This window comes from Musca vetustissima, unplaced genomic scaffold, assembly GCF_032173495.1.
Source record: "Musca vetustissima isolate MV318-11 ecotype Yass unplaced genomic scaffold, APGP_CSIRO_Mvet_v1 utg16721, whole genome shotgun sequence".
In the NCBI taxonomy this organism is placed as follows: Eukaryota; Metazoa; Arthropoda; class Insecta; order Diptera; family Muscidae; genus Musca; species Musca vetustissima.
In genome coordinates, this window is record NW_026873324.1 from 61480 (window position 1) to 81200 (window position 19721).

The 19721-nt window shown below is 34.7% G+C and overlaps 3 protein-coding genes across 3 annotated transcripts; all 3 read right to left on the minus strand.

Moving 5' to 3' along the window:
* Positions 1-514: 514 nt before the first annotated feature.
* LOC133324179 (tetratricopeptide repeat protein 37) lies at positions 515-5946 on the minus strand. Its single transcript, XM_061533045.1, has 15 exons — positions 5857-5946; positions 5637-5783; positions 5319-5386; positions 5057-5255; positions 4127-4740; positions 3996-4073; positions 3411-3726; positions 3230-3346; positions 2743-3110; positions 2498-2680; positions 2233-2438; positions 1273-2101; positions 1041-1215; positions 737-924; positions 515-678 (listed from the first exon to the last, which is right to left on the minus strand). The coding sequence occupies exons 1-15, from the start codon at positions 5944-5946 to the stop codon at positions 525-527; spliced, it is 3732 nt and encodes a 1243-aa protein (XP_061389029.1). The 3' UTR covers positions 515-524.
* Positions 5947-7225: 1279 nt separating this feature from the next.
* LOC133324239 (inorganic pyrophosphatase) lies at positions 7226-12115 on the minus strand. Its single transcript, XM_061533090.1, has 5 exons — positions 11882-12115; positions 9339-9457; positions 7850-8397; positions 7673-7782; positions 7226-7363 (listed from the first exon to the last, which is right to left on the minus strand). The coding sequence occupies exons 1-5, from the start codon at positions 12108-12110 to the stop codon at positions 7332-7334; spliced, it is 1038 nt and encodes a 345-aa protein (XP_061389074.1). The 5' UTR covers positions 12111-12115; the 3' UTR covers positions 7226-7331.
* Positions 12116-15116: 3001 nt separating this feature from the next.
* Positions 15117-18904, minus strand: LOC133324195 (E3 ubiquitin-protein ligase ZNF598). The gene is made up of 6 exons (XM_061533046.1): positions 18635-18904; positions 18379-18524; positions 17725-18294; positions 16333-17659; positions 15383-15580; positions 15117-15323 (listed from the first exon to the last, which is right to left on the minus strand). The coding sequence occupies exons 1-6, from the start codon at positions 18902-18904 to the stop codon at positions 15126-15128; spliced, it is 2709 nt and encodes a 902-aa protein (XP_061389030.1). The 3' UTR covers positions 15117-15125.
* Between the last annotated feature and the right edge of the window lie 817 nt (positions 18905-19721).

Genomic DNA, 19721 nt, shown 5'->3' on the forward strand with positions numbered 1-19721 from the left:
CATGTCTCGTTTCATGACAGCTATAATACAGGGCGTAATCTTCTGATTTACTTATGCCAGTCCCTTTCCATCGCATTTCCTGTGAGGCAATAATATGGGCTTTGTACTTCATGAGTACATCCGTTAAAGCGAACACTGCGCCTGTTCTGTACAACGTGAGCACATTCCAAGTGCTGATTCGCAGATCGTGGTCCTTTATACGTTTGCGGGGGTCGTCAACATTAGGTGGGTTTGGTTTTCTTTTTCTTTGCTTTTTCATAGTAGGTTCGGTTTTCCAAGTGTGGGCAACTAACCCGACTCCTCAACCCATTTTTTTTATAGTTCTTATGGGTGAAATCCACGCCTCTTGTAGCCCTTGAAAAACAATGCTTGTAGCTGAGGAAATATTTTTAAAAAAAATATTCTGTAGTCCTATCAATTAATTAAAATTTCAGTTTTTGCATATAGTAAAAAATTATATAACTTAATCAATTTTCTGCATTTATTTATTTCCACAATTATAAATTTTAAATTTCATTGCGAATTTAGTGTACGGCCAATAAAGCATTCCAGGCATTTACATTTTTGGGATGCAATAAAATTGCCTTTTGTATCAGTTTCAATGAACGATTTCTATTGACTGGCTCTAAAGCTTGGCTGGCAACCAACAAGGTTTGAGAATCTTCCAGAGAGTCACTCCTGAAAAAGAACAAAATGAAATTAGAATTTTATTGGGAAAAAATGCAGAGTGGCATACTTCTTTGTCTTGCTTGAATGCACCAGGGATATAGCACTCAATGCTATTTGACTGGTGGCCGTTTGATATTGACGTTTTTGTCCATAGTTTTCCAATAGGAAATTGGCCAAAACTTTACGCAATTGGGCACAGTTGGGAAAGATGTGAACACGTGTCATGAGGTAGCATAAAGCTTTGCGAGGTTGATTCTAAATAGGGGAACGAGGGTGTATGTAAATAAAATTCAATTAAAAAATAAGAATATTTCCTGCAAATTCCGAAACAAAATATTTTGATTGGATTTTTACAGGCCTTGAAAACTTACATTTACTAAATAATATTGGGCTGTTAGATAGGCAATATCAGCCACATGTTTTTCCGAGTTTTCACGTTTCTTCAGTTCAGTTAAAATAGTTTCGGATAATTGATTGTCATGATGTAAAATACCCAAGGCACAGGCCGAAAACAAGGCTTGTATGGGAGAGTCTTTTAGGAGGATACTAAAAACATAAACATTTATTCAAAAATATTAATAACTTAGATCATGTTTAGCTTACCATTGATACAAAATAGTTTTCGTATCCGCTTCACCCTGAAAAGCATAAACCATCGAAGCCATTGCCACCAAAATCCGCGATGCCTTATCATCTTCAATGCCGGCCACACTTTTCAATACCGATTTATATACCGAATAAGATTCCTGATGTTGCCCAGCCTTGTAATAGGCTAATGCTAAACCAATCATTGGCTTAAACGAGGCATGAGCAATTTTATTAAAAGCCATAATCGCTTCATTGGGTTCATTTAAACGCAAATGACTATAGCCCAGATTTGTGTACATTAAATCACGTTCATTTCCCGTGGCCTTTTCGGCCGCCTTACTATAGGCCTTCGTGGCCAAACGATATAGACGATGACGTTCACATAGGAATCCCAAAAAAGACCATGCACTCGTGGAGGCATCATTCTCTTCATTTATCGTATACCAACTAATGGCATCGAAGGCAACCACATCAGCATACATTGAATCGATGGCATGTTTATAATGGGGTAATTTGCATTTCTCTTCATCGGATAAAATATGGCAAACCCAATGAGCATAGCCTATAGCGGATTCCGGATGATAATCGAATTGTTGACAATGACGGAATAAATCCACCGCCTCTTCCTCTTCATGAATATATTCAGCAATCATGGCCTGACCAATCCATGCATTTTGGTAGACTGGAGAGGATTGTTGGGCTCTCTGGAAAGCTTGATTGGCCATGCGAATTTCATTTAATTTTAAATACAGCACACCCAAATTGGTCCAGGTGGTATAGGATTTACGTTCAAGGGTTAGGGCTTGAACGAAGCAGTGTTGGGCCAAGGGTAAATTGTTGATGGCTGGAAAGAGAGAGAGAGAGAGAGAGGAGAAGAATATTATTTAAAATGAAGCCTTGAACTATATTTTGAATAAATATTTCTTAAAAAACGACGACTACAGGAGCCTTTGAAAAATATTCTTATCCACTTACATGTATGCATATTAATAACACCCAATAAATTCCAGTTCTGCCATCTGTTTGGATCTTCTTTAATTGCCATTTGACAGGCCTTGGTGGCCATTTCCAAATGTGACTCGGATTCCTCACATAAAATATTGGCACAGTAATAGGAACACAAAGCCAGCTCATACCAAAGGTAGGTGTTTTGTTTGATTTTCAAGGCGCAGGTATAGAATCTGAAAATACAAACCAAAAAAATGATTTTATTCTTTAGAAACAAAAAATTATACCCCACCTCAAGGCCAAATTCAGCAAATCTTTGCGTGTCAAAAAAGCTATATCCGACTCCCGCTTGGCCAGTTTTCCGCTAACATCTAAATTCGCCAAGGACTCAGGCATTTGGGCGGTTGAAACAAACACATTGGCCGTTAGACGCCATAGCCAAACCATATTTAAATTATCGGGGTTTAGGAAACATCTAAAATGGAAAAAAATAACGGTTTAGATATATGTTCCTTAATTAGATTATTTTTATGGTACCTTTGCAACATATTGATGGCCATTTGAAAATGATCCTTGGCCCGACCATAACGATTTTCCTGATTCAGAAAATTGGCCAAACCAATATGCGCCTCAGCAGCTCCCTTTAGGGCCGGCAAATAGTCTTCATGTTCTTTTAGTAAATTATCAAAATCTTCTATTGCCTCGGAATACATGCGTATTGTTGTTTTCATAATGGCCATTTGTAGCTTGGCATATACATTATCCGGCTGCATTTCCAAAATTTTCTGATAAACTCTTATTGCTGAATTGTATGAACCTCTGGCTGCATAAGCATCACCCAAGGACTCCCAATATATCATACAAGAGACATCATGTTTTATGGCCGTGCGGAAGCAGTGAATGGCCTAGAAGAAAAAATAGAATGTTTTTATGTGGAATCCAAATAAAGAAAAATGAGGTTTGGGGAAAGGAAGACAAGACTCCTATTTTCCTTCATGACCTCTTGAGGGAATTTTCTTCTTACCTCATCACAATTATTCACATTCAAATAGTGTAGACCCAGTTTATAGTGAATGTGTTTAAATTTCGATGGCGTTTTGACTTTCTTCAAGGTATTCAAAAGTAAGGCAACATTGAGATCCTAAATATTAAATAATAATTATTCAATAAATCTGCTATTATTTCAAATTTGATTTGATACTTACCTCTTCACCCAATTGCTGATAAATTGCCGAAAGATTTTCCACAGCATCCTCATTGATGGGATTCAGGGTAATACATTTCTCAAAACATTTACGTGAACGTACCATATCATTGGTGGCCAAATATATTTTACCCAAATGATAAAAACACACGGAACTGTAAGGCCTCAAGCGAGTGGCTTTTAAGGCACATGTCAGGGCTACATCATAGTCCTGTAATTCATAATAGTATTGGGCGCGTAAAACTAATGCGTTATAAGTTTCCAAATCTTCCCATGTTGAGCCTAAGAATTGAATGGCTTCGGAGGGTGTATCATAGCTGGAAAAATCATAGAATTTTTTTGAAATTATAACTTTACTATAGAAAATATTCTTTTTTCAATGGAAACAAATTACTCAGTCCGCTGTGGAGACTTTTTTATACAGAAAAAAACTTTGTGAGTTGAGGTCTATTTTTTTCTATGAAAAAAATCCTACTTGAGCTGAGGATTCCAATTTCCTGAAAAAAACCTCAGGCCCGCTGGGGACACTTTTTTCTATACAAAAAAAAAATACTCAAATCAAATGTATGATTGGTGAAATACTTACTAGAAAAATTCCGCCTTCGAAACATCACTCATTTGCAGACGATTGAGATTACGTGCATCGCCCAATTTTAAATAACATCTAGAAAAGAGGGAACAATTATAAATTGAATAGGAATATATGTATCCACCTACCTTGCCAATGCTCTAACAGCATCTTCAGTTTTCTCTTTCTCTTCCAGTGCCTTTAGAACATCAACTGCTTCATTTAATATCTCTGAATCCACACACGAATACGAAACACATATGGCATAATCAACATTGGTTTTATCATTCAATTGTTGCCATAACGGATAGGCCAAACCGAACGCCTCTAAATGCATTTCACAACGAGCTAATAATTTCATTGCTACTGAATAATTTGGTTGTATCACTAACACCCTATACAATATATCTCGGGCGGCAACATATTGTTCGGCACTATATTTTTCAATGGCTTGTATTAGCAAAGCCAAACTGGATTCAGAATTTAATTCTCCCAGTTTTGTTGCATAGTATTCGATATTTTGTTGTAAACTTTCTAAACAATTGTTATTCTCCTCTGTGCAATCATAATTTTCACAATATATTTTGCATATCCATTCATAGGCATAAATATCTTGTGGATACAAATCCACCAGTTTGCAGGCATATTCCAAACATTTTGCCAAATCTTGTTGTTTATATAAAAGTTTTAAATAGCGTTTATAGGCCGGCAGGTAAACATCCAATGCGTTGTCCTTTAATAATTCTTCCAAACTTGATTTGTACTGAAAGTAGGATATTGAATTAATGGAACAAATAATCAAAAGAAATATGACTTGTATTGAATATAAGAGCTGGACTCGAATTGAACTGAAGACCCATAGAAGTCCTATAAAAAGTCCTCACGTGTCCATTGTCTAGGAAGTATGAAATTTCTAGACATTATATTTATTTCGAATTGAGCTGAAGACCCATAGAAGTCCTATAAAAAGTCCTCACGTGTCCATTGTCTAGGAAGTATGAAATTTCTAGACGTTATATTTGTTTAAGTTCCGATCTTAGCCCAGTTCTTATATTCCACTTAAAAACAGTTAAACTTACATTCTCCTCATCCTCCTCCTCAACTGTGATGTCCTTTTGTATTAAAAGTCTACCATAATATTTTAATAAAACAGTCTTGTGAGTTTCTAAATCCGTGATGGCTAATAGACGTTTAAATGTATGAAAACACTCCGTGGCCACCTTGGAACTATTCGTGGAGACATTATATAATTTCTCAAAATAATCCAATTGTTTTTCTCTAAAAGATAAATATGCAAAAATTAGAAATTTATTTACAAAATTATCAAAAAGTAGTACTTACGGAACCAATTTTATTAATTGTTCAAAAATGTGTGGCAGCTCTTCACTGGGGGCACAATTTGCCAGGCCCTATTAAGCAAAATATATTATTAATAACAATAAAAACAAAAACACCACATTCAATTATTTACAATCGATATCATTTATAACGATATTCAAGGGACCTACAGGTTTGATCACTAAAAGCCCTAGTCGTTATAAGTACAGAGTTAAGCTTTTTTCCGGACTTTTGTATAACGTGGTAATAAACTACGTGTCCTTAAAAACGTTATCGTTATAAACAATTTCGACTGTATTTTTTTTCAGTCGACCTGCATACCTGAAGTGCAACAGTTGGTGGCTGAGGTGCCGAATATTCGACGGCTTTACGCAAATATTTGGCCGCTTCTTGTTTATTACTATTTTGATAGGCTGCTCCCAGCAATATATGGCCCATATAACTTTTAGGTTCTAGCTTCAAGACTTCCTAAATTTCGGGAATAATAATAAATGGTCATTAATAAGATCTACCAAAAACCACAACCAATCAAAACACCAACCTCACATTTCTTTATGGCCTCTTCGTATTTTTCCGTTTTTATAGCTTCTCGGATTTCTTTAAACAAAGCTTTTGTTTCCTTTGAGGACATTCTGCCTTCCGTTTCTTGTTAGGGACAACAATTGAGATCAACTGGCCTATGTGGACATTCGAGTTGTATATGGTTCAATATCAATATTCATTAAATGAAATTATGTGAACTAGGGGTTTCCCAAGTTTAATTTTTATAATTGAATTTTTTTCGGTGATGTGCTTTTATAATATTAAAAGGACTATTTGTAATAACACTTTATAGGGTTTTATTTAAAATTTTGTGTAAATTGTTTTCTTAAAATCTCTTCGTTTCATTTACATTGGCCCATGGTATGCCGGTCAAACACAAACAATTGCAAAAATCAGCTGTTACACCCAAAGTCGTAATTCACAATCGTTAATGATTCGTCAGCCAAAGTTTTCATTTACAATAGTAGCATATCATTCACAATAACGACTAGCATTACACACAGTGTTTGTCGAAAGAACTAATACTAATATTTAAATATTCCTCAGTGAGCTGGAGACTTTTTCCTATAGAAAAAAATTCCTCAGTCAGCTGGGAACTCTTTTTTCTCTACAGAAAAAATTCTCAGTTCGCTGAGGCCTCTTTTTTTCTATAGAAAAAAATCCTCAGTACTTTAAGGACTCTATTATCTATATAAAAAATGTCTGAGTACTCTATTAGAAGAAAACAATTCTCAGTAATCCGAGTGCTATATTTTCTATAGAACAAATTCCTCTGTGACTCTAAGGACTCTTTTTTTCTATAGGAAAAAAAAACTTTAGTGACGCTGAGGTGAGTTTTCTACGGAAAAAATCCTCAGTGAACTGAGACCTATTCTTTCTCTACTAACAATTCCTCAGAGACGCTTAGAACTGTTTTTTCTATAGAAAAATATAAAAACAGTACTCTGAGGAAAACATAAAAACGGTATTTATTTTCTAAAGAAAAAATCCTCTCACCCCTGAGGATTTTTTTATTTAATAGCCCTTTTAATAATATTCTTTAAACAAACCAAGCCCCTTGTAGGCCTTGAAAATATATTCTTTAAACAATCCAATCCCCTTGTTGGCCTTGAAAACATATTCTTTATGTAGGCCTTGAAAATATATTCTTTATATTCTTTACAAAATCCACGCTTTGTGGGCCGTGAAAAATATTCTATACAAAATCCACTCCTCCTATAGGTATTGAATAATATTCTTGAAAAAATCCCGAAGAAAAACAAATTTAAATTCAAGTGCAAAGTTTCTTTTTCAGTGGTGTATTTTTTCTTCATTTTGTTATTCTTTTTTTTAATTAATAATATAAGGATACAAACTAGGGTGTCTAAGAACTTGTATTACATTACAATATGCAAGTAAGTAAATTCAAGGTTTCTTATACCATTTAATACAAACATTTTTCATAAATATCAATGTTGCGGAGCCTTGTTTGTTTCACTTAAGATGAATGAAATGCCACTTATCGACTGAAATGAAAAATAAATTGGAGAAAAGGGAAAAGTATAGTCAATTTTTAATTAGATCCAAAAATGTATGTTAAAAAGTAACTACACACACCACAAATTTTATTTGTAAAAAAGGGAAATATATACATTGGTTATAAAAAAAATATTTTACTTAGTTACTAAAAATCACCATTGTTATTGTGTATTAGTTGTTGTTTTGTTTCTGTGTAAGGGTGTTATGTGCATAAGCATTCCAAAACTAATAGCGGTAGTCCCGTACACCTAGCTACAATTTAGCATAGACATTTGTGTGAAGAAAATGTATCTTACCTATGTCGGTGACCTCTTCAACATCACCACCTTCGGGTGCTTCAGAGATAATTTTTTCAGCCTCATCGGGATTTGTAAGGAATGGTGAATCGGTGACGGTTGTGTTCAATCTATGAAAAAATAATAAATTTAATAAAATATTGTTTCATTTATTTTAACAATTAAAATTAAATGTACCTTGAAATAGAACCACCCTCCAATTGTTGACTAATCAAACCCTGCCAGAATTTGTGAGTTTCGGCCACAACATTGGTGGCGAAGGCGGCATTCTTGGCATCACCATTGAAAGCAAATTGATTTTCGGGTTTACCATCGGGAATCTTGTAGATTTTGAACCATTCAACGGTGGCTCTCAACAAACCGGGGAAATGTTTATCAACATCACCGATATCATTCAGCTTATCAGCCAATGGATCCTTAACATCAATGGCAATAATTTTCCAATCAGTTTCACCCTCATCGATTAGAGCAATGGTGCCCAAAATTTTAACTTGAACAACTTCACCACGTTTGGCAACACGATAACCAATTTCCAAGACATCAATGGGATCATTATCACCCTTGCAGCCAGTGCTGGGTTCAATGTGATCGGGATTTTCCCATGTCTGTGGGAAGGCACCATAATTCCAGATGTAGCCTTTGTGGGGGAAGCAATTGGCAACGAAACGCAATTTACCCTTTTTAACATCTTGTTTGATGGGGTTCAAGGGATTCTTTAAGCTAATCTAAAAACAAGAGAAGACGAAGAGGAATCAATCGATACGGTCATTAAATATAATTTTTTTGTTTACATTTGCAAAAGCAGAAATAAACTCCTCAGTTACCGGATGACACTTTTTTCTATAGAAAAAAATCCTCAGGACTCTGAGGACACTTTTTTCTATAGAAAAAAATTCCTCAGGACTCTGAGGACACTTTTTTCTATAGAAAAAAATTCCTCAGGAGCCTGAGGACACTTTTTTCTATAGAAAAAAATTCCTCAGGACTCTGAGGACACTTTTTTCTATAGAAAAAAATTCCTCAGGACTCTGAGGACACTTTTTTCTATAGAAAAAAATTCCTCAGGACTCTGAGGACACTTTTTTCTATAGAAAAAAATTCCTCAGGACTCTGAGGACACTTTTTTCTATAGAAAAAATTCCTCAGGACTCTGAGGACACTTTTTTCTATAGAAAAAAATTCCTCAGGACTCTGAGGACACTTTTTTCTATAGAAAAAAATTCCTCAGGACACTGAGGACACTTTTTTCTATAGAAAAAAATTCCTCAGGACACTGAAGACCTTTTTCTATAGAAAAAAAAATCCTCAGGACTCTGAGGACACTTTTTTCTATAGAAAAAAATTCCTCAGGACTCTGAGGAAAATTTTTCTATAGAAAAAAATTCCTCAGGACTCTGAGGAAAATTTTTCTATAGAAAAAAATTCCTCAGGGCTCTGGGGACACATTTTTCTATAGAAAAAAATTCCTCAGGACTCTGGGGACACTTTTTTCTATAGAAAAAAATCCTCAGGGACTAGAGGATACTTTTTTATAGAAAAAATTCTTCAGGACTTTGAGGTCAATTTTTTCTATAGAAAAAAATCCTCAGGACACTTCTTTCTATAGAAAAAACTATGAGGACAATTTTTTCTTTTGTTTTTCTTTTATAAACCATGACATGCTTACCTCCATTTTAGCATTTGTCCAACGTGGTACTTCAACCACCATATTGTACACGGTCTTCTCTTCATTGGCATAGAGGGGGATATCGTGCAATGGAGAAACACCTTTACCGCAAGCAGTTTCTGCAAAGGAAAATCAATTAAAGAAAACACAAAACAAATACAAATACAAGAATTGGAGCAGACATCAATTATAATTTCAATTAATCATTAATAAAAAAACGACCGAGTAACAATGGATGGACAAGCAATTCAAAAAACCAATTTGTGTCTGTGTGTCAAAAACACGTTGAATAAATTTGTTTGTGTGTAAATACATTAGGATGGACTTACACAAATATGGGGACATTTTAATAGCTATTACTAATTCCCCTTGCTTCTTTTCTCAAAAATACAAAAATATTCAACAATTTACTTCCTTTCTCTTCATACCCACTCTTTTTCTGCTTTATAAATTTTTCAAATTAAATAAATGATAAAAAAATATTTTATCTTACCAATTATATTGAAGCTAGATAAAATATCATTTTACCACTGTACTTTGCATTTGACCAATAAATTAATTCGAATTTTTGCTTATTACGAAATACAAAAATTCTAATTGAAATAGGTAGGGTTTATATTCACCAGCTAATCGCTGATAACAGTGATGACCAATACACAACAGTACAAAGAAACCCGCAGCACTGTGGTATGAAATATATAAAATTAAAAAAAAAACTAAAGTATTATTTTTTCCATATAGCAATAGCTTTACCAGCTAAATTATTTGATTTTTCAAAATTTTGAGATTTAAATCAAAAGTGGAAATTACCGCTTCTTTATTATCACAAAAAGTGATAGTCTTTGGACCTTAACAAATAATTCTATCTTTAGAAAAAGGGTTGCGGGATTATTTCAAGTGATCAGACAAAAGATAAAAAACAATAAGAGAGAGAGGGAGATAATAAAACAAAATGAATATAAATATAAAAATAGCTAAATCATCATATTGAAATTATGATTATGGGTCTGTGTATTGGGCACGGAAAGTTTTGTTGTTCGTATTTATTTAAAAAGTCACGTTTATATAAGATAAAAATGGAAGAGAGGAGATGAATAAGCAGATTAGTATTTTATTTAAAATTTTCATCAAAATCGAAGACTTTCAAGATTTTTTTTTAAATTTCTGCATAAAATGCATATGGAAAAAAAGTAATCCTCAGGGACCTGAGAATTTTTTCTATAGAAAAAAGTAGTACTTAGGGACCTGAGGATTTTTTTCGATAGAAAAAAAGTAGTCCTCAGGGACCTGAGGATTTTTTTTTTTTTTATCGAAAAAGTAGTCCTTAGGGACCTGAGGATTTTTTTTCTATAGAAAAAGGTATTCCTCAGGGACCTGAAGAATTTTTTTCTAAAGAAAAAAGTAGTCCTCAGGGACCTGAGGAATCTTTTTCTATAGAAAAAGTAGTCCTCAGGGACCTGAGAAATTCTTTTCTATAGAAAAAAAGTAGTAGGATTTTTATTTATTTATTTATTTTTTTTTGATAGGAAGTTGTAGTTCTTGGGGACCTAAGGAATGCTTTTGTCTGATCTATGAAAACCGCCTTCAGCTCCTCTAAAAAGCTCGTCTATAAAAGACTCCCTTCAGCTCGTCTATAAAAGACTCCCTTCAGCTCGTCTATAAAAGACTCCCTTCAGCTCGTCTATAAAAGACTCCCTTCAGCTCGTCTATAAAAGACTCCCTTCAGCTCGTCTATAAAAGACTCCCTTCAGCTCGTCTATAAAAAGACTCCCTTCAGCTCGTCTATAAGACTCCCTTCACCTCGTCTATAAAAGACTCCCTTCACCACGTCTATAAAAGACTCCCTTCAACACTACCAAAGTTCTATATAGAATGCCTGTCATCAGATCGTCTAAGTCGCCAGTTCAAGTTAATTTTTTTTATTTTATTTTATCTGCAAATTTTTTAAACACCTCAAAACACTGTGCCTCAAACAAGCATTTCACTTGTATGTCAAATGTTCTTAGAATAATTTCCGGAAAGCGGAACTCAGGTGCGCATGTAAAATGCATAATCAGCAGAACTGCAAACATTTCACATAAAAAAAAAAAAAAAACAATAATTGTTACATTTCTAATCTTTTTCGGGGGAATACCTCCTCTTCAAATACCTTCCGCACACGCAAATGCATGTAAAAAACAATAACAACAAATCACAACGGACTTTGACGGTGTGACAGACGTACAAACAATCGGACACACCACAAAAGGCAATTTACGGTGCTGATGGGGGTTTCTTATCAATTTCACCGTTTATAAAAAATATTGCATAAGCTTACAGAGGCTTAGGACAATTAATGCCGAACACCGAACAGATAACAGCAGTCAGAATACAACCACTTCACATTTTCAATAATAATTAAACATCGTCGGGATGAATGGGTTACGGTCAATGTCATTTCAATTGGACACATCGGAATTAATAAATGTATGCAGCTCACACAGAAAAAGCCGGTCGATTTTTTCTTCTATATTCTCAAAATTTATTTGGTATTCTATACTTACTGAAATAAATGCTGTAATTTGTTGAATTGGGAGCACCCTTCTCGACAATTTGATAGTTGGACATTTTCTTGCGTTTATCTGTAGCTAACGTTTGCAAATGTTGTTGTGCCGCAGCGGTCGTGGCGTGGAAACGTCGAGTTCCTTTAGCTGATGATGACGAAAACAAGTTTCTGCCAAACACGTTATGGCTCGGAATTTTTGTGAATACAAATCGAACTGCCATCGACATGATGCAGAAAAAAAACGGTGCAAAAAAGGCAAATAAATCGATTTATTGGGGAATCGAAGTGTTGCGGCGTAGAAATCACCTGAGAGCACATAACAACATGAGAGCTTTCGATAAGAATTGTTATCGAAATAACAGGGTGTATCAATTATACATTTAATTTTTATTTTCTAATGGCGGGTGTTGAGTTGTTCCAGAAATGCGAGTATTTATGGTTCCATAAAACCACAGCCAAGCCAAGCGAGATCAAACAAATCAATAGAATCCTGACAAATCATGCCTTGGCTTAGCCCTTAGCCCTTCTGATGCTGATTACAGCAGCATAATTTTTTTCGGGGGGAAATCTGTACTTCCCGAGATATGGGGTTCCAAAGTTCAAAAAATACCCCCACTTTTTATTAAATACATTTAAGAATACCACACCGAAACGTTTAATTTATTTTACAGCAGAAAGTCCTTTTGGAGCTGACCAATTGCTTTAGATATTTTATGTATTGAAAGGAATGAAGCGGTCCATATATACTGAAAGGAGTCTTTATAGACCAACTGAATTTTATTGACGGAAGTCTTTGTAGACGAATTGAAGGGCCGATTGATTTATAGTCGAGCTGAAGGGAAGAACTAAATGAAGTCTTTACAGACAAGTTGAGTGGAGTCTTTATAGACAGCTGAAGGGAGTCTTGATAGAACAATGAAAGTTTATAAACATTGGGATCTGAATGTTTATAGACTAGCTTTTTATAGAAAATATGATATAGGATGTCTATATGGACGATATCTCAGATTGGAATTTTTCATTAAAGATTCATGGAGAATGAAAAACATTTTCAAAAAAATGTTCACTGTAGGTTCATGGGAGCATTTTCCAAACGAGGTGGCTGTAATTTTACTTCCTGAATACTCGGAATGTTACAAAACATATTTGCCAATAATTTCCAATTTTTAAATCAAATTTTTAATGTAGTCCCTCTATAAAAAGGCTTTAGGAATTCTCTTGACCATGTGAACGTATTCTAGATGGATAAACAAAATATGTTCAATTTACCCCCCATTTTTTGGTATAACCTCCATATAAAGATCCCGCTTTTGCGCTGGTCGCCATGGGAGCTTAATTTTTCAAGCTATATGGCTATAAGTCGGGGGGCCGACCATATGATACCCTACACAACTTCCACGAAAATCTAACTTTCTGTGGTACTACATTCTGAGCTTGGGCAATATTTCGCGATACTTGCACCCTTTTGAATAACTAGAGGTCAACAAATATTAATAATATTCAGTACAGCTCTTCTAAATACTTGTCCCTTCCCTGTACCGTGGGTTGTGTTGTGATGTTCTGCTTTCAAATGTAGTCTATATATCGACTCCAAAAAAACACAAAAAAATAAGTTTTTGCTCCACTTCATCCCAAAATTATTATCTGATCATCACCGAATATTATAGGTATTGTCCTTGACCATAACTGGAACCTTATTGGCCCGATTCCCTTCTCCATGTAAAAATTCTCGAAGTTTGGGTCATAATTGCGCCCTCTGGAGCGACTAGAAAATCAGAAAAAAAGTTTTTGGCCCATTTTATCCCCTAAATATTAACCGATCTTTACCAAAAACAATAAGGGTCTTCGTTGGCCAGAACCCATTCTACATGCAAAATTTCGTGAAGATTGGTCCGTAATTGTGGCCTGTATCGCTTTTACAAATTATTATGGACGGACGGACATACAGCTAGTCGACATATGATAGATAGATCGGTATACTTAATTGTGGGTCTAGGACCAATATTTCGCGGCGTTACAAACTTTTGGGACCGCACAAAGCTATAATACCCTGACAACATAGTTGTGTAGGGTATAATAAGCCAACATGGCTAATAACTTTTATTGACTATATAACCTTAAAAAAAAGGACCTCGAAAAAATATTTAAAAACAAATTCTCATCCCTATAAGACATTAAAAAGACAATTACATACTTTTATTTTTTTGGAGTGTATTGTTTTTATTATTCTGTTATTATCTTTATTTTTCTTTTTGTATTATTATTATCTCAAAATAACATTTCAGTTAGTTTTACGTACATATTTTCATATAATTGTATATATATTGTAATATAAAAAAACGAACACTCTCTCTCTTATATAAATTATATATATATGTATTTTGTTGATGGTTTATTGTAGTTGTTGTTATTGTTATTGTAAACAATATTATGCATAAACTGTTTGTTTTTTTAGTTTTGTTCTAAACAAAATGAAATCACCATTTGTTGCAATATTTATATATGTTTTTAAATGTATTTTTTTTCTTTAGGATTTGTTGTTGTTCGACTTCCTTGTATTGTTGTTGCAGTTTGTTTTCTATTTCAAATAAATCATCGAAATTGAACTAAAAACAAATAATATCTAAGGTATACAATAAAGCAAGGGGCGGATATTGTGTAATAGAAATATGATCGGTAGTAATTAAAAAACGAATTAAAATTTAAATCCATTCAAAATGGTTTACATTTGTTTTAAACAAAGTAAAAGATGACTTTGAGACAAAAACAAAAGTATAAAACTCATAAAGCTTTGTTCGCAAAAAGAGGAAACAAGTGAAAAGGGGGAACAACGACGATATCATATGGCTAGGCTATTTATACACATTTTTGCGAAAACGTATTTTTATAAAAAAAAGTTTAGTCAAAATTGAAATAAAAAAACACTTAAAATCTGGAAAAAATCAATATTCATTGGCTCAAGACTACTGAAAAAATAGTTTTGTTGGTTTTCTTAACTACTAAAATGTATGTATATTAAAATCAAAAAATTAAAAAAAAAACAACAGCTAACTAAAATAAAACTGGTGAATCGGAAAAAGTCATATGCGATTTAAAGCGATTTGTTTCTTGTTTCTTTTTTGTATATTTTAGTTTTGTTTCATTACTTTCGCCAGAGTATAAACACTGTGCATTGTCATGTCAATATCTGTGAAAATGCGAAAGGCTATTGTTGTTGTTGCTGTTAATGTTGATGTTCATGTTTAAGCCTTTGTAAGGGATTTGCGATTTCCACTAAGTTCGGGAAAGTTTTGCACAATTTCATGCATTTTCTTGTGATCGGCCATATCGACTGGCAGCAAAACCTGTTTACATGTCGAACAAACCTCCATGGTGGGAAGATTTTTACGTTTAGCCGCAGACATTGTGTTTAAACGTTGTTGGTGCACCAAATACAAACCCTAAAATTAGGAAATTATTTAAATTTCAAGTTTTGTATTGAAAGCGATCTTCTTCATACCTGTTGTTTGCTAATGTCGGGTAGTAGTACTACCAGCTCGGGAAAAACATAATCAAATTTATCCTTTAAGGCAGCTTGGCAATGTTCATAATAGGAATCCGCCTTGACCACACCATCGCGATATAGTTGTGAAATATTACGGAATTCTTCTAAGGCTTCCATGGATTCTAAAATATCTCTAAAGTATAAAATTAATCTCTGTAAAGAAAATAAAAAATAGAACAAAAAAAGGGTTAAAAAGATAAAAATTTTTTAAAAATCCACACCTTTAAAAAATTATTTTTTAAAAATCCACACCTTGAAAAAAATATTTTTAAAAAATCCACGCCTTGAAAAAATATTTTTAAAAAATCCAAGTCTTGAAAAAATATTTTTAAAAAATCCACGCCTTCAAGTCTTGAAAAAATATTTTTAAAAAATCCTTGAAAAAATATTTTTTAAAAAAATCCACGCGTGTGTATTTTTAAAAAAAATTTTTTTTTTTAAAAAATCCATGTCTGAAAAAATATTTTTAAAAAAATCCACGTCTGTTGATAGTCCCTGAAAAACATTTGGAACAAAATATTTTTAAACACCAAAGCCTTGAAAAAAATATTTTTAAAAAATTCACGCCTTGAAAAATATTTTTAAAAATCCATGCCTGGAAAAAAATATTTTTAAACACCCAAGCCTTGAAAAAAACATTTTTAAAAAATCCACAACTTGAAAAAAATATTTTTAAAAATCCATGCCTAAAAAAAATATTTTTAAAAAATCCACGCCTTAAATATTTTTTTAATTCACATCTTAAAAATTGTTCTTAAAAAATCCACGGTTAGAAAATATCTTTTTGGAAAATCCACGTTGAGAAAACATCTGTTTAAAAAATCCACGCCTTAAAAATAATTTTAAAGAATCCACACTTTTTTCTAATCTTTGAAAAAAGTCATTAACTGATTGTCACTCCTTACCTGATTGCGCAGCATAGCATCAGTGGGCGGGGTAAAAGTGTGAGCCGGCAAAATGCTATAACTCTCACCCAAAGAACTGGTAAATGTTAAATTGTTTGGTGACTTTGCCACCGAATTAACCGTGACATTCGAATGATGTTCCTTTGATGAGGGCGATGATGATGATTTCTTGGCTTGTGGTGATTTAGACGGTGCCGCTGCTGCCGCTGGTGGTGGGGAGGAAGATTGTTTTTGATTGTTATTGTTGCTGCTATTTAAATTATTGTTCGTCGCTTTATTTTCGTTGTTGTTGTTGTTATTGCTCGGCTCCTTTGTCTTCTTCTCTTTAGATTTTTCCTTTTTATCCTTTTTATTATTGGCAGCAATGTTGGCTGCATTTGATTGAACATTACCGTTAGTTAATACTGCCGCTGCAGGCTTAGTAGTTGGTGCGGTGGCATAATTGTTTGATTTTGCCGGTAGGAGAGGGGCAGGTGCCACTTTATTTTTACGATTCTCCAGCTCCTTTTGACGCTTTTCATTAACAACCGGTTTTACCCATGTATTTGCAGCAGATGACTTGGCCGTTGAGGGGCCTCCCAATGAGGGGAAATCTTGAGATGTTAATTTTGGTGCACTACGTGCCTCAGCTTCCCTTCTGGCCTTGGCCTCAAGTTCTTCTTTTTGTACCATTTGGATTTTTTGGAAATTTGCAGGATTAGCAACGGACACATAATCATCCACAAGGGTACGATGTTTGGCTGCCACCGTGGATACGGGTAATTGTAGGCCAGAGGTACCCATATCTTCGGTCAATACAGCAGCTTTACCCTTTTTAGATTTGCTGGCTGTGGGCAGAGCTGGAAAATCCATTGCACTTGGTTTTTTGGTTTGCGGCGGCGGATTTGTTGGACGATTTGAGACATGTATGACCATACCACTGCTGGTCGATGGTCCAGCTTTAGGCGCAGGTGTTCTTGGTACAGCTCCCGTGGCAGGTGTGGGTTTCTTTTTCAACATTGCTGAAATAGGTTGCGGTTGATGATGCTGGGCAGATCTAGCTGCACCACCGAAGCCACCACCATCACCGCTATTGCTGGCACCACTGGTTGAACTGCCACCTAAGGCGGGGAAGTTCTCCTTTGTTCGAGCCAAACCCGATATTCTATTATGATTGATAATTGTTGGTGGCGGTGGTCGTGTAAGAGACAAACTTGGTCCAGTTGAACCACCGGAAAGTGATGGGAACTCCTGCTCACTGCATGGATTAATATTTTGACGTGTTGGGGTTTGACTTTGCTGGGGATAGGAGGGCTCCGGAATTTCAGGCTCCGGTTCATGGTTGTTGCTAAGGAGAAAAAACATTCGAAATCATGCATACATAAATCCTCATTCAATTAATGTTAGCCATACCTTCCTCGACTTCTCATATTGGCCACACCCTGCTCCGTTTGTCCCGATCTCCCTCTTGGTCCCAATGTTATCTCCAGTTGTAGTGTTCGCGTTTGTTTCGCCTGCTGCTTGTTCATACCTTTGCCATGGACATTTGCAACGTGAGCCTTAAAATCTATTTCGGTACGAAATGCTCCCGTAAATTCTTCCGTGGCACATTTTCCCTCTTCACACAAAAAGTGATCCTGACGAAAATGTTCCGCCAATGCGGAATAATCTCGATAGAATTCATTACAACCATCTGCATCACAAAAGTGGCAGTAGTAATGTTCTCGTCGCAAATGGCGGAACAGCTCATCACGATCCAAGTAGCGTTTGTTACAGTATTCACACAATGGATGGCCACGATGTGAACGATTGTCTGGGTCGCCTTTGGTCCGATGGATACCCAATTCAGCCTGGGTATAACAACGACGTTCAAACGTGAATATTTTCAAATTTTCCACGCACAAATCACAATAGAAATGGTCATGTTCTTTGCGAACGTGATTGCGAAGGCCTTGAAAGGTACGATACGGTGGGCAATCACATCTACAAACACACAAAAGAGACAAAGAACAACAGAGTCAATGTAATGGGCAAATTCAAATGGACAAAAGTCGCCATAGTACTTACTTGGGACATGGATGATCCAATAGCTCAAAGAATCGATTCTGTATGTCACTAGTATAGAAACATATCTTATATTTCTTACTATAGTATTCGGAACGATTTTTGGCCTCTAATTCACGGTAAGGCAGTTTATCATAGGTAAATATAACCTAGAAAAAATGTAAAATGTAAATGTTTTTGAAATTTCAATTATTTGCAAAAAAAACCTTGTAATTTTTTCTAATTGGAATTCCTTGTCATTAGCTAAATCGATACTTACCTTTGATAATACCTGCCTACAAATGGGACACTCATTCTGCTCACACAGCACCCTCATCCGAGTCGAACACTCATAACAAACGGGATGGTCACATTCTCCTATTGAAAATATTTCCACCGTCTTAAAACAAACCACACAGGCATTATCATCGACAGTGGTGGTGTTCGTGGTGGCATTGGAATTGGTGGACCCATTGGAAGCAGCAACAGCATTAGTTTTTCCATTTTGATTGGATTTTTTTGATGATTTCTTGTTATTGTCACCGCTCATTTTAATAGATATTCTGATTTCTGTTGAATGCGAACTGAAAATTTGGTAAATTGTAGATTTTTCAGCGATTTATCAACTTTTTCCGAGGTTTTTTTTCTTCGTAATAAGTCACAACAAACGTGTCCAATAGGGATAGCCTGATCGACTTTTGCTTGTATCGACAATGGCAAGGCCAATTAATAAGGTCAGCCAGCGTGATCAGCTGATAGCTTATAATCAAATTGAGAATTGAATTCACAACATAAGGGACATGGGGGAAGTCCCACAATGAATATTTTAATAAAAATCATAAACATTTTAAAGGAATATCAGAGTCAAATTTGATTTTGGATGCCGTTCTTCTTTGTTCTTTTAAATAAAACAAAGTTAACTTAATATGCTTCCTCCTTTAGGCTGAAGATAAAAAAATATACAGACAATCGTTTAACTATTTTTATTCAATCAAATTTTTGAGTCAATACATACAATACATTTATTATTTGCTCTATTTCAGAACAATTTTTTTCATATATATTTGAAAAGTTTTTTAAATATTTGAGTTCGAGATCAGTTTTCACTCTGAAATTTTACTTAAAATGTTGTTAGTTTTTATTAAAAAAGGTTAAAAGAACTTCAAACGGGTATATTTTTGCTGGAACACTGCTATAGCCGTCATACACGTATCTACAACGCTAAAGTTACGCCGTTGAACATAAACTATGTACTCTGGCACGAAGTGCACCGAGCGCCCTCTGTTAACAACATACAGCGATTGAGTTCCGTATCTATTGTGAATTGTTTATTGAAGTAGGTGTTGATGTTGTGGGAAATTTTATTG